This window comes from Sinocyclocheilus rhinocerous, unplaced genomic scaffold (assembly GCF_001515625.1).
Source record: "Sinocyclocheilus rhinocerous isolate Xijiao unplaced genomic scaffold, SAMN03320098_v1.1 scaffold4326, whole genome shotgun sequence".
Lineage (NCBI taxonomy): Eukaryota > Metazoa > Chordata > Actinopteri > Cypriniformes > Cyprinidae > Sinocyclocheilus > Sinocyclocheilus rhinocerous.
Window position 1 is genome coordinate 115,074 of NW_015623495.1, and position 12,688 is coordinate 127,761.

The 12,688-nt window shown below is 34.4% G+C and overlaps 1 protein-coding gene across 1 annotated transcript; it reads right to left on the reverse strand.

Moving 5' to 3' along the window:
• Nucleotides 1–12,492, reverse strand: LOC107756203 (uncharacterized). Its single transcript, XM_016573269.1, has 10 exons — nt 12,441–12,492; nt 9,686–10,006; nt 8,125–8,196; nt 7,939–8,059; nt 7,723–7,763; nt 7,513–7,535; nt 5,372–5,518; nt 5,154–5,233; nt 4,389–4,431; nt 1–6 (listed from the first exon to the last, which is right to left on the reverse strand). Exons 1-10 carry the CDS (start codon nt 12,490–12,492, stop codon nt 1–3), a joined length of 906 nt encoding a protein of 301 aa, XP_016428755.1.
• Nucleotides 12,493–12,688: the final 196 nt, after the last annotated feature.

Below are 12,688 nucleotides of genomic sequence, written 5' to 3' on the forward strand. Positions count from 1 at the left end.
CTAGGCCTACAGGGGAAAAATATCAAATTAGTTTTTCATGTCCACGTATTATATTATTTGGTGAGTATAAAAGCGTTATCCCAGCTAAGAAAAATATTTTCTATTATTTTTTTTATGCGAATGTTAGAACATTTTTTTTTTCATATAATTTTCCAAACATTATGGGTACACTTTTGAATGTTCTCTGAATGTTCTGAAACAATTCAGTAGGCCTAACATTTAAAAAAAAAAAAAAAGTGAGATTTTAGCGTCCAATTAAAATGTTTGAGAAACAAAACGTTCTATGAACGATGTACCTTGTAGGCTAAATAATGTTTTTGTGCTAACATTTTGAGAACATTATTAAAGACCAAATAACTCTGAACAAACATTTACATTACTAGAAGATCGTTTGTTCATAACGAGAATCTTCCAGAAAGTTAACCAACGTTCTGAGAACGTTCCTTGTTAACTGAGATAATGTGCAGTCAGTCATTATAGCAAAATAGTCCCTTTTTAGGGTGCTATTCTTTACTTACGATTAAAGGAATTCCTTACTTTATTAAGTTTAATAAAATCTCTGATTATAGTCAGTTATGAAAGCTGCTTATTCAATTCATTGGATCCAGTGAAGTAAACACTTGTCTAAGGAGTCCTCCAGAAATGTCATTATTCAACAGTGCTCTCTATAAAGCCTAAAGTCATTATGCAACTATATGTACATTAAATCTGTCTGTAATTTGGCACTATGTCCAATAGGGTAACATTAAGTACATTTTAACACACAATACAGTATACAATTATATACAGTAAATATACAGCTAGTGGAAACTATTTACAAATGAAATGGTAGCCTATTTCTCACTTTATAAACAACAGGTGGCAGCAGCAGACAATCAGTCCTGCAGCTCTCACTTATCACAGTCTGGAGACCTGGTCTAGGTATTAAACAACTAAATAATGTTTTTCTTGTGGCCCCAATTTCATCTCTGAAAGTAAGTCGTGACACAACAGTTTATGTATTTATTTATTTAGTGGCTACAAAACATGTCCACATGATTCAAAACAATTATCAAACAGGCTGTAAAACAATACCCTCAAAGGCAGTTTGTTTTACAGTAATTAATAACCCCCATATCAAAGTTGTTCTTCTATGTTTACTGCATGTTTCATATAAAGAACATTAACACAGGGCATTTAAGTTCTGTAAAAGGTAGCAATGAACTAATGCTGAAGAACGCTGTCATACAATTTGACAAGTTATCAGTGTTGTAGGGAGGAAGGAAAATATATGAGAAATATGGGTAACACTTTATTTTAAGGAGTCCTTGTTACACGTTACATGTACTTACTATTATAATAAATAATTATGCATAATTACATGTACCTGTACCCTGTACTTTTTAGGTTGCTCATATTCATAAAACACACAATCAAAGTTAAAGTTTAACTCACTACATCTGCTTTGATAAATCCTTATCAGTTGTGGTTCAGTGTTATCACACCATGAGGAAGAAAATAAGAAAATACAGTATGTGACCTTATAGATACAACAGAGCTGAAAAACAGAACCAGAAGGTAGAATGAGAAAGAAATAACTCCTTATTTTGAGCAAATGAAATTCCTCTGTCAAATGTCATTGAAGTTTACATAAATTATAAATAACAGAACAGTACTGTTACATCACATTCTTTGGAAAATATAATGAACAATATAAGCGATAACAGCTATATGTCTACCAAAACTAGATGTTTATGGCCAGAACAAAATGCTGCTTCATTATGTCTTGTCCCTGAGTGTCTAAAGGTGAATTCAGTCATGAATGTGGCCTTTGATTTTATTACCCACTATCACAGTTTTGTCTTGTTTTATTTGCCCAGGCTTCTTTACAGGAAAGAAGGAATGAGGATGTGTCTGATGATTTCTGAGAAACTGTTTGATGCATGTGATCAATAGTAGTAAATATTAGCCTTTAAATAAAAAATGTTATTTGGAAAACTCATTTACAAATGAGATCAGGATGAACCATTATAGTGAAAAAAAAAAAAAACATTTAAAGGAAGAGTGTATGGACTGCTCAGATGGCATCATTTTCTACACATTAGCAGACCACAGGCCCAGTGAACATTTGTGACAGTTTCTGGTACATTATCCAGTGTGAAGCACAAGTTATAATGAAAAGGTTCTGGTGGGGCATATGGCGCAGACAGTGGATTTATTTTATGATAAAATATTTCAGCAATATGCAATAAGACATGCTGTGGAAGTAAAGGAATGTTTCTATCAAGTGCTGAGTTGTAATACAGTCACTTTAACCATCTAGAAATTACGTACATGGATGAAATCATACAACCCCAATTCTAGAAAAGTTAGGACATTTTGTGAAATGCCATAAAATCAAGAATATATTATTTGTTAATTCTCTTTAACCTTTATTTAACTGACTAAAGTACAAAGAACAATTTCCAGTGTTTTCACTGGCCAACTTATTATATTGTAGATATAAACAAATTTTGATTTTGATGGCTACAAAACACTCTAAAAAAGTTGGGACAGAGGCATGTTTACCACTGTGTCAAATCACCTTTCCTTTTAATTACACATTTTAATCATCTGGGAATTTAGGATGCTATTTTTTTTAATTTTGCAAGCAAAATTTTTGCCCAGTCTCGCTTGATACAAGACTTCACCTGCTCATCAGTTCATAGTCATTGTTGTCTGATTCTCCTTTTCATGATGGGCCATACATTTTCAATAGGAGACAGATCTGCTGGCCAGTCAGCCACATCCACATTTGTCTACGAAACCACGCTGCTGTAGCACATGCACAATGAGAGCTGGCATTGTCTTGATCTAATAACCATGGACTTCCCATGAAAGATGTCATCTTGATGGCAGTATATGAGTGATTCTATAATTGCAGGTACATTTGGTGTCCAAAGTCATTCTTTTTTTCTGCTTTTTTCAAATTGTTATTTTTTTTATTATTTTAATACTGTGTTACTCATTGTTATGAATTACAAGATGTTACAGTCCATAACAATATAATATTTTTTGCAAAAAGTGTCTTAAATAGCTGAAAATCATTTTTATTTTTAAGGTATGCATAGTGAAATATTATCTCAGTTTCAAGTGATGGAATGTAAGGACTGTTTGTCTAATGAAACAAGAAGGATTTTTCCTGTTATGATTTATTGTTATTTCTACACATTGGCTAATTTGTCCGTAACAGAGTTGACAAACAATACCATAAAGACATCTGTTTTTTCATTAAAAGTAAAAAAAGGAAGTAACTTGTGTTTGGCAAGCACTGAATTATTAAAATTAAATATCAATAAGTTTTCAATAAGAAAATCTAAAAAAAATATGTTAGTGAAAAGTTTTTTTTCTTAACTTTCTGTAATGCCAAATGTATCTCCAATTATAGAATCACCCATATGTCTCTGTACAATCCCAATATATGCCTCCACGTCAATGGTACCTTCACACATATACAAGTCACCCATGCTGTTTGCACTGATGCACCCCCATACCATGACAGACGTTTGCTTTTGCACCTGTCACTGATTTAAGTCTGGACGGTCCCTTTTGTCTTTGAGACTAACAATTTGATGTCCGTTTTCCCCCAAAACAAGCTGAAATGTGGACTCATCTGACCACAGCACACATTTCCATTGTCTTTTGGACAATCTAAGATGAGCTCGGACCCAAAGAACTCGCTGGCGTCTCTGTCTAGAATTGATGTATAGATTACTCCTTGTGTAACAGAGATTCAAGTTGCATTTCTTGTTGCAGATGCAGACTGTGTTAAATGACAACAGTTATCCATAGTACTCCTCAGCCCATGTAGCTATATTTCACACAGCAACATGAAGGTTTCTCAGGCAATGCCATCTGAGGGCTTAAAGATCACACACATTCAACTGAGGTGTCCTGCCTTGCCCTACATGTACTGAGATTTCTCTGGATTCCCTGAATCTTTTCACAAAATTATCTATGGTAATTGGTGAAAGACCTAACTTCTTTGCAAATTTGCATTGAGAGATGTGATTTTTGATTTGTCTGACAATTCTCTCATGAAATTTGGCACCAAGTGGTGAGCCACGATCAAGCTTTGCTGGCAAAGACAGGATGCTCTGTATAAACCCAATCATGATACCCTGACGTATTATTACCAATTCACCTGCTTTTAAAACAGTTTAACTCAGATATTCTATAACCTTTTCAATTTTATCATGCCTCTGTCCCAACTTTTGTGGAGTATGTTGCAGCCATCAAAAAATCATTGGAAATCTTTTAATTGTACCTTTGTCAATTTAATGAAGGTTAAAGACAGTTTACAAACCATAGATTCTTGATTTTACTGCATTTTAAAAAACGTTCCAACTTTTTTGGAATTGGGGTTGTACATGACCACCACCCTCTTGAGGTGACAGAAGAAGTTGTAAGTCTCTGTTTAAAAATATAAAGGATTTATAGGACAAAAAAAAACACATTTGAGATAGAAAAATCAACATTTTACTTTGGGGATATAATTCAGTTTACAATAAGGTTTATGTATGTTAATTGACAGAAATTGGTTTATTCTGAATCAGCAGATTCTTTTTTAATATAATATTTACTCCAATTTTTCACCTGAATATTAAAACAAAAACTCAAAGTGTCATTTCTGAGTTAGGGAGGGTTGCAAAAAAAATTTTTCACTTCATTGTAATATCAAACAAATGCATATACAAAATGTAAAACATCAATGTTTTCTACTGTTAATCTACTTTTAAAACACACACCGGTAGGTGATTATGTTGTAATAACAGGGCTTTTTGTACTTGACATTATTTTACACAATAGAGAGATTTCAAGAGAAGTTGTAGATTTCGAAACAACATCGATTTGTATCAGATAAATGTTGAAAAATTGTATACAAATTCAAAATAAACTGAGCAGTGTTACAACCCTCCCCTGTCTCTCCATCTTAATCGTGAAAACAGAAAAATTGCACAGCCTATCAAGCCATCTTGAATTCAAAACCATAATAAAAGTTCATTTCACTTACACAACAACATCCAGTGAAATCAAACTAAATTAAAGAAATAACACAACACATGTAAAATGTGCAATATGCAGGAAGATTCAGTGCAGTAGGTTTCAGTGTTTCAGTGTCTTCACTTCCGCACCTGCGCACAGGAGGAGGGTTTGATACGTGACTGGAGAAGTTACAGAAGCATGTAATAAATGAAACCAACCAAATGACTTCCTTATTGTTTTACTGCAGAGCTACAGCACAGTATAAATAGCACTTATTTTGTGATGCAGTAAAGTTTTATTGCAGCTAAAGTACACATATGGTGTTCTACAATGGGATGGGCTACTTTTAATGTATACAACAGCTTACCTGACTTCCATAGGGAGGCGGAGGAGCCCTTGACTTCCCTCCATGTTTTACTTCTGCATACTCTGTACTAAATTCACTCTTATTCCCCAGATTCACTCTCTCTCCACTAGCCTTCTGGAAATGGCTAATGTCTGCATAGTTCAAGTCCTACAAACAGTCATTTGTTTTTGTTAAATTAAAATCTCAATGTCACAATGTATTTACAATGCTGTGAAAATGCATTTGCCCCCACCCTGATTTCTTCTGTTTTTGTGTATATTTCATGCTAAATAGTTTTAGATCTTCAATAAAATAAAACAAAGGAAACATACGTAAACACATTCATTATTTATTTTTTAAAGGGGTCATATGATGCGATTTCAATTTGTTCTTTCTCTTTGCAGTGTTACAAGCTCTTGGTGCATAAAGAAGATCTGTAAAGTTGCAAAGACTAAAGTCTCAAATCCAAAGAGATATTCTTTATAAAAGTTATGTGGAAAATAATGTGTTTTTTTAACCTTAAACCGCATAAACACATTTCATTACACCAAATACACAAAATAATGTTCTTTTTAGCAGCATCATATGACCTCTTTAACAACTGCAACCAAATGCTACCAATCTTTCACAGCACTGTGGTGGAATTTGGGTCCACTCTTCTTTGCAGAACTGCTTTAGTTCAGCCACATTGGAGGGTTTTCGAGTATGAACTGTCTGTTTAAGGCATCTGGGTTCAAGTCAGGACTAGACCACTCCAAAACTTTCTTTTTTTTAGCCATTCAGAGGTGGACTTTCGCCTATGCTTTGGATCATTGTCTTGCTGTTTAATCCAGCTGCACTTGAGCTTCAACTTTCAGACTGAAGACTCCTTTAGGATTTTCTGGTAGAGAGCAGAATTCGTGTTTCCCTCATGTTCTCCACACCAACACACTGCCACCACAACGCTTGACCATAGGGGCGATGTTCTTTTTGTGTAATTCAGTGTTTGGGTTACACCAGATGTAACAGGACCCTTGTCTTCCAAACAGTTCCACTTTTGACCCATCACTCAACAAAACATTCTCTCAAATGGTTTGAGGATCATCAAGGTGTGTTTCAGTAAGCCTTAAAGTTCTTCTGGGTTAGCAGTTGGTTTTTGTCTCATCACTCCTCCATGGATGCCATTTTTGGCCAGTGTCTTTCAGATAGTGGATTCATGAACAGCTACCTTTATTGATGCAAGAGAGGCCTGCAGTTTCTTCGATGTTGTCCTCTGGGCTTTAGGTTGGCCACTTCTAGGAACGTTCGCTACTGTGCCAAGTTTTTTCCATTTGGAGATAATGGCTCACACTGTGGCTCCTTGGAATCCATGAGCCTTTAAAATAGCTTTGCAACCCTTCCCAGACTGATGTATTTCAATTACCTTCTTCCTCATAATTTCTGGAAATTCTTTCACCTTTGGCATAGTGTGTTACTGGGTAAGACCTTTTAACCAACTTCATACAGCTGAAAAAGTTGTATTTAAGTGTTGATTTACTTGAACAGGACTGGCAGTAATCAGGCCCGGTTGCATCTAGAACCAAATTATGAATGCAGTTTCATAAATTTGGTAATTAGAAACAACAGGGGCAAATACATTTTCACACAAGCCCAGTTGGTATTAGATAACGTTTTTGCGTCAATAAATAAAATTAGCATAAAAAAACTATTTTAAACTATTTAAAAACTGTATTTTGTTGTTATCAAGGTTGCCTTTGTTTTATGTAATACTTTGTTTTCATTTTTTAAACAATTTATTATGAGACATATGTAAAAACAGAAGAAATCAGAATGGGGTCAAACACTTTTTCACAGCACTGTAAATAAAATAAAAAAATGAAATCCCACTATTAAAATGTTTAATAAATCATAATGATTTAATGTCAATATTCATAGCTCATCCTCATAGCAAGTCTTTGTGCGGTAGTATGTGAAAGATTAAAGTCCATTTAAGCTGACTGTAAAAATATACTCATCCCTAATGCAATAAACTCTTTAATTACCTCTGAGGCTGAATAACTATCGCACCTTTCCAGTAAGTAGTTTGTAATGTCATTTGACATCAGATTTACAGTTTTAAATCAAGTATCCATTTAATAAAAAGTAAGGCTGTGATGAGAAAACAAGAAATGAAAGTCACTCACAGGCTCCTGTCTGCTTTGTGCTGCTGTTTAAAGAAAGTAACACTCAATGAGTTTAATACTGAGAGAAATATGTACTGAATCATCTGTAATATGAATAGTTCATCTGCAATCTATTATGGCATGTTCATTATCATGGTCAGTCTTGTGCAGTAAGTTGGGTTGTTTCAATCACATACTAATGCTGGCATTATGAATAAATAACAAACATACCTCCTCTTGCCGGTCCATTTTGTCGAAGGTTTATTTTTGAGCTGTAGTGTAAAGACAAAGACATTTTGTTACAACTTTATCTTTACCACATTTTTGTCTCATAAAAAGACAGCTTATGACAATTGTTTTACTGAAATCTTTTTGTTATCACATAAATACTGACATATTTTCAGAGAAAGTCACTGTACATAATTCAGAAACTCAATTTTTACTCACATTTTCTTAGTTTTTGTTAAATAGAAAATCAGACCACAAATGCCTGCAACTGCCACTAAAACCCCAATGACAATCCCAGCTATCGCCCCTGATGACAGCCCTCCTCCTCCTCTTCCTCCTACTATGACAAAGGCACAGGAAACAACAGACTGACATCATGTACAGCATAGAATACTTACTTAGAGCTGATGTTAGCAGATGATTCTCCCTCTATTAATGGTTCTTCTGGACCAATAAACCTGACATTAGTAATTATTTCTGTGTGAAAGAGAGAAAAAGAACAAATCAGAATCAGAATCAGAAAACACTGAATCTAAAGTTTCTAAAGTCTTTCATATTTAGTGAGCACTGAATGTAATTCTGTTTGTAAAAGCAAATGAAATTTAGGTAGGATCCAATTCATGCTTGTGCTTTTACATAGTGCTAATCATGTCATAGATTATTGGTTCCTACAAGTATTATACATAACAGAGAGCTATAATGTGTCCTTTCCATTTAATACACTAACATACCTGCATGTAAAATCTTGTGAAATTACTATTACAGTTTACAGTTCAAGGTCCCAACGTTCCACTGACTACCACATGGTCCATCAATGATTTTATGTATGTATGTATGTATTAATATGTGTGTCATAATGCAGTGGTTCCTAACCACGTTCCTGGAGCCCCCAACACATTTTGCATGTCTCCTTAATCAAACAAACAGGATTCAACTCATCAGCTTATTAGACTCCAAGACCTGAAATGGGTGTGTCAGACAAAGGAGACAAAATGTGCAGTGTTGGGGGCTCCAGGAACGTGGTTGGGAACCACTGTCCTAAAGCATATATGTAATAGGGTCTTCTTCAGGCCATAAACACCTTTTTAACCTCATAGTAATCTTAATATAACAAAAATGAAAATAATAATAATAATAATAATGAATAAATAAATAAACAAGTTAAAAGTTTAATCTGCCCTAAAAAAAAAAAGGACAACATAGTCTGATTGGCTATTCTAAATTTGATTTCTTTGCTTTCTATTAATGTAATTCTTTAAAATATGCAAATGTGAACCAATCAAGTTTGTTTGAACAGCACTTGAAAATGAATTACTGAAACTGTAGTTCCCCGCATGTTTTGCATGGGACATAATAGGGATGAGACTTAATGGGTGAAAATTTTGAAATTACTCAAAAAGTACATAAAAAATGTTTTTAAAAAAGTTTATCCAATGAAGTCCAACGTATCGAAGCTTGAATTGTTTTTAGAAAATTACATGATCAATGGCAAAAGAAACCTCACTTACTCCTCAATTATTTGGCACAGTCTGGTTGGTTGGATTGTGAGGAGTGTAGTGTGTTTAATTTCTCAGAAATGTTTTTACTTGTTTTAGGAGAATAACAGCTTATAACAGAATTCAGAATTCAAATAACAGAAATGTTCAGTGTTCTTCAATTTTTTTCTTAAATTTTCCAATAACCTGGAAATCAACTGCTCAGTTCATAACAACAAAATAACATCAGGCATGTCCATACATAAATGATAATAATAATAATAATTATTATTATTATTATTATATCCTTATATTCTCGTCAGTATTCTCATCATGCAACTATTATAATACCATTTTCACATATTTACGATTCTTGTTCAATGTTACTTTTTAAATAATCTTTCACATATTTATTAAATACCCATTTGTCATCTATTAATCTTACAAAATATAGTTTCAAACACTAAACCAAGTTTAAGCAACACACTCACCGAACACTTGTAGTGAAGTTTCTCCTGTAAGTTTGTCTCCAGTAATAGTTTCTACAGTCAGTCTGTATATTCCAGAATCATCCAGTCTCTGGTTCCAAAGCTCCAGAGCGAGAGTGTTTCTGTCAAAACTGACTCTGCCTCTGTATTCTGAGGCTATTACAGTTGAATCAGACTGTGCTATCAATATAAGAGTTGTTCCAAAATACCACTGAGTTTCATTAACTGATGTGGAGGGCGGGTTATTAGGAGCGAACACCACACTTCCTCCTACTGCTCCATTAGCCGGACCAGAAAACTGCAGGTCTTCACTTAGAAACAGACCTATTCAAAACAACAATAATAATAATAATAATAATAAATTGCTAAAAGGCAGACTTACAAGTCGGACAGCAAATGTACAAAATATTCAAAAAAATGAATAATGTCTACCGGGTCCACATGTGATGCAAAATATTACAGGGTAGCAAATAAGCATATAAGTTTTAACAGAACAAAAATAATAATAACCAGATTCTGGCACTGTTCAATAATTTTTTATTTATTTATTTTCTTTACTTTGCTATTTTACAAAGTGACATGTAGGCCAAGTATGGTAACCCATACTTGGAATTTGTCCTCTGCATTTAATCCATCCAAGTGCACACACACAGCAGTGAGTGAACAGACACGGAGCAGTGGGCAGCCATTTTTGCTGCAGCGCCTGGGATCAAATGGGGGTTGCATTGCTCAAGGGCAGCTCAGTCATGGGTATTGAGAGTGGAAGAGAGAAAACTGCAGGTCTTCACTTAGAAACAGACCTATTCAAAACAACAATAATAATAATAATAATAATAAATTGCTAAAAGGCAGACTTACAAGTCGGACAGCAAATGTACAAAATATTCAAAAAAATGAATAATGTCTACCGGGTCCACATGTGATGCAAAATATTACAGGGTAGCAAATAAGCATATAAGTTTTAACAGAACAAAAATAATAATAACCAGATTCTGGCACTGTTCAATAATTTTTTATTTATTTATTTTCTTTACTTTGCTATTTTACAAAGTGACATGTAGGCCAAGTATGGTAACCCATACTTGGAATTTGTCCTCTGCATTTAATCCATCCAAGTGCACACACACAGCAGTGAGTGAACAGACACGGAGCAGTGGGCAGCCATTTTTGCTGCAGCGCCTGGGATCAAATGGGGGTTGCATTGCTCAAGGGCAGCTCAGTCATGGGTATTGAGAGTGGAAGAGAGCACTGTTCATTCACTCCTCCCACCTACAATCCCTGCCGGTACTGAGAAGTGAACCTGCGAGCCACAACTACCCTCCGCCATTTTGTCATGAATGACTGTGCAGAGCGTGGTGTCAAGCTGAGAGCTGATTTGATGCAGCCAGTTTAAAGCAGCATTATCAGAACACTCTCTAGGTGGTTGAGGCAGACCGGAAGCTGAGGCATAACCTAAGGAAGAAGAATGTTGCAAACAAGAGCACTTGATTCATGTACATTAGGGCACATGACAATTGTGACCTAATGGTTAGAATGTTGGACTTATAATCTGAAGGTTGTGGGATCAATCTCAGTATCGGCAGGAAATATAGGTGAGAGGAGAGAATGAACAGCGCACTCTTCCACACTCAATAGCCTCAACTCAATACCCTTTTCCACCCTCAATACCCACACATTCAGCTTGATGCCACACTCTGCACAGACATTCACAACAAAATGGCAGTGATAGTGGGTAAATAAGTAAAGAAAAGTAAAAAAATGTAATAAAAAATTAGCGGGGCACCGAACCCCCCAATTGCTCCCAGGATGCCGCAGCAAAAATGGCTGAAATATTGAATTGCAAATACTAAGCTGCATAATTGTATTTTAATTTCTCGGGTGTGGTTGACCCAGTATACAATTTAAAATACGAAATTTGGCCATAATGTTTATTACTTGATATGGCATGCATTAGATGCCGAAACATATTTCAAAACTTTTCAAAATTTTGGGTTTTTTGATGCATCCTACTGGATAGGCATTTGATATATTATGGATTTTGTAAATTTGGTTGTGTAATGTAGGCCTGTTGTTCACTGTGATGATTGCATATCACATCTATCATTTAGGACCTATAAGCGTGTTTTAAATCATGCGTCTTGCATTGTTTGTTACTGAATAAACTGATTGTAAAAAAAATAATTTATTAATTAATTATACTTTAAAAAAAGTATAAATACAATTTTCTCATATGTCACAATAGTTAATAATAAAATGCTTTAATTGTAAATGTATGTGTTTAACATAGGCTAATCATTGTTTCAGAATTTTTTATTATTAAAAGTTTTATTAATAAGTTTTAAATTAACAATGAACTACGATGCAAGTGTGAACAGAGTTGTAGAGTTTTGTACTAATTTACCACTTGCTTGTGAAAATGATACCAAACTATTAATGAAACCATATGCCAATATATCCATCCTAAAACCTGTCAATACATGTTCATATTATATAAGTAAATATAAAACATAGACATCCGCTTAAAAAAAAAAAAAACAGAAACAAATATAATATAAGCCTATAAACATACAAAACATTTGTATACATGTTGTTTTAATTAAGGTGACGTGCATATGTGAATATTATATATCACCTTATATAATATGCAATATATATGACAATATCACTCTTTAGGGCAATATATGTCATACTGTATATTATATTTCCGTGTGGGAATTTAAAACACACAACATTATTTAATTGATAGAAATAGGCTTACCAAAACATGACAACATCCACAGGGTCCCATACAAGCCATGAGAAACCATCATGATCGAGCTCTCAGCTGTCAGGAGCTGCAGCTCAACTCATCTGAACTAGTATCTACAATAGTTCTCGGTTAATGATAAACGGCAGTTATAGATAGAGTGTTCACTGCTCCACCTAGCGCTGGATATTAACACAAGCCTTACGTAATTTCTAAATTACAGTTTTTCTGAATTGTTAAAACACTAAACCCCAATCTCT

Bases quoted from the DNA above. Each gene is read 5' to 3' on its own strand.
- LOC107756203 (XM_016573269.1), bottom strand. From the start codon at position 12,492: ATGATGGTTTCTCATGGCTTGTATGGGACCCTGTGGATGTTGTCATGT. The intron at 8,197-9,685 runs GTGAGTGTGTTG...TCTTTCACACAG, and splicing joins AACTTCACTACAAGTGTTCG to AAATAATTACTAATGTCAGG. The intron at 7,764-7,938 runs GTGAGTAAAAAT...TTTACACTACAG, and splicing joins TTAACAAAAACTAAGAAAAT to CTCAAAAATAAACCTTCGAC.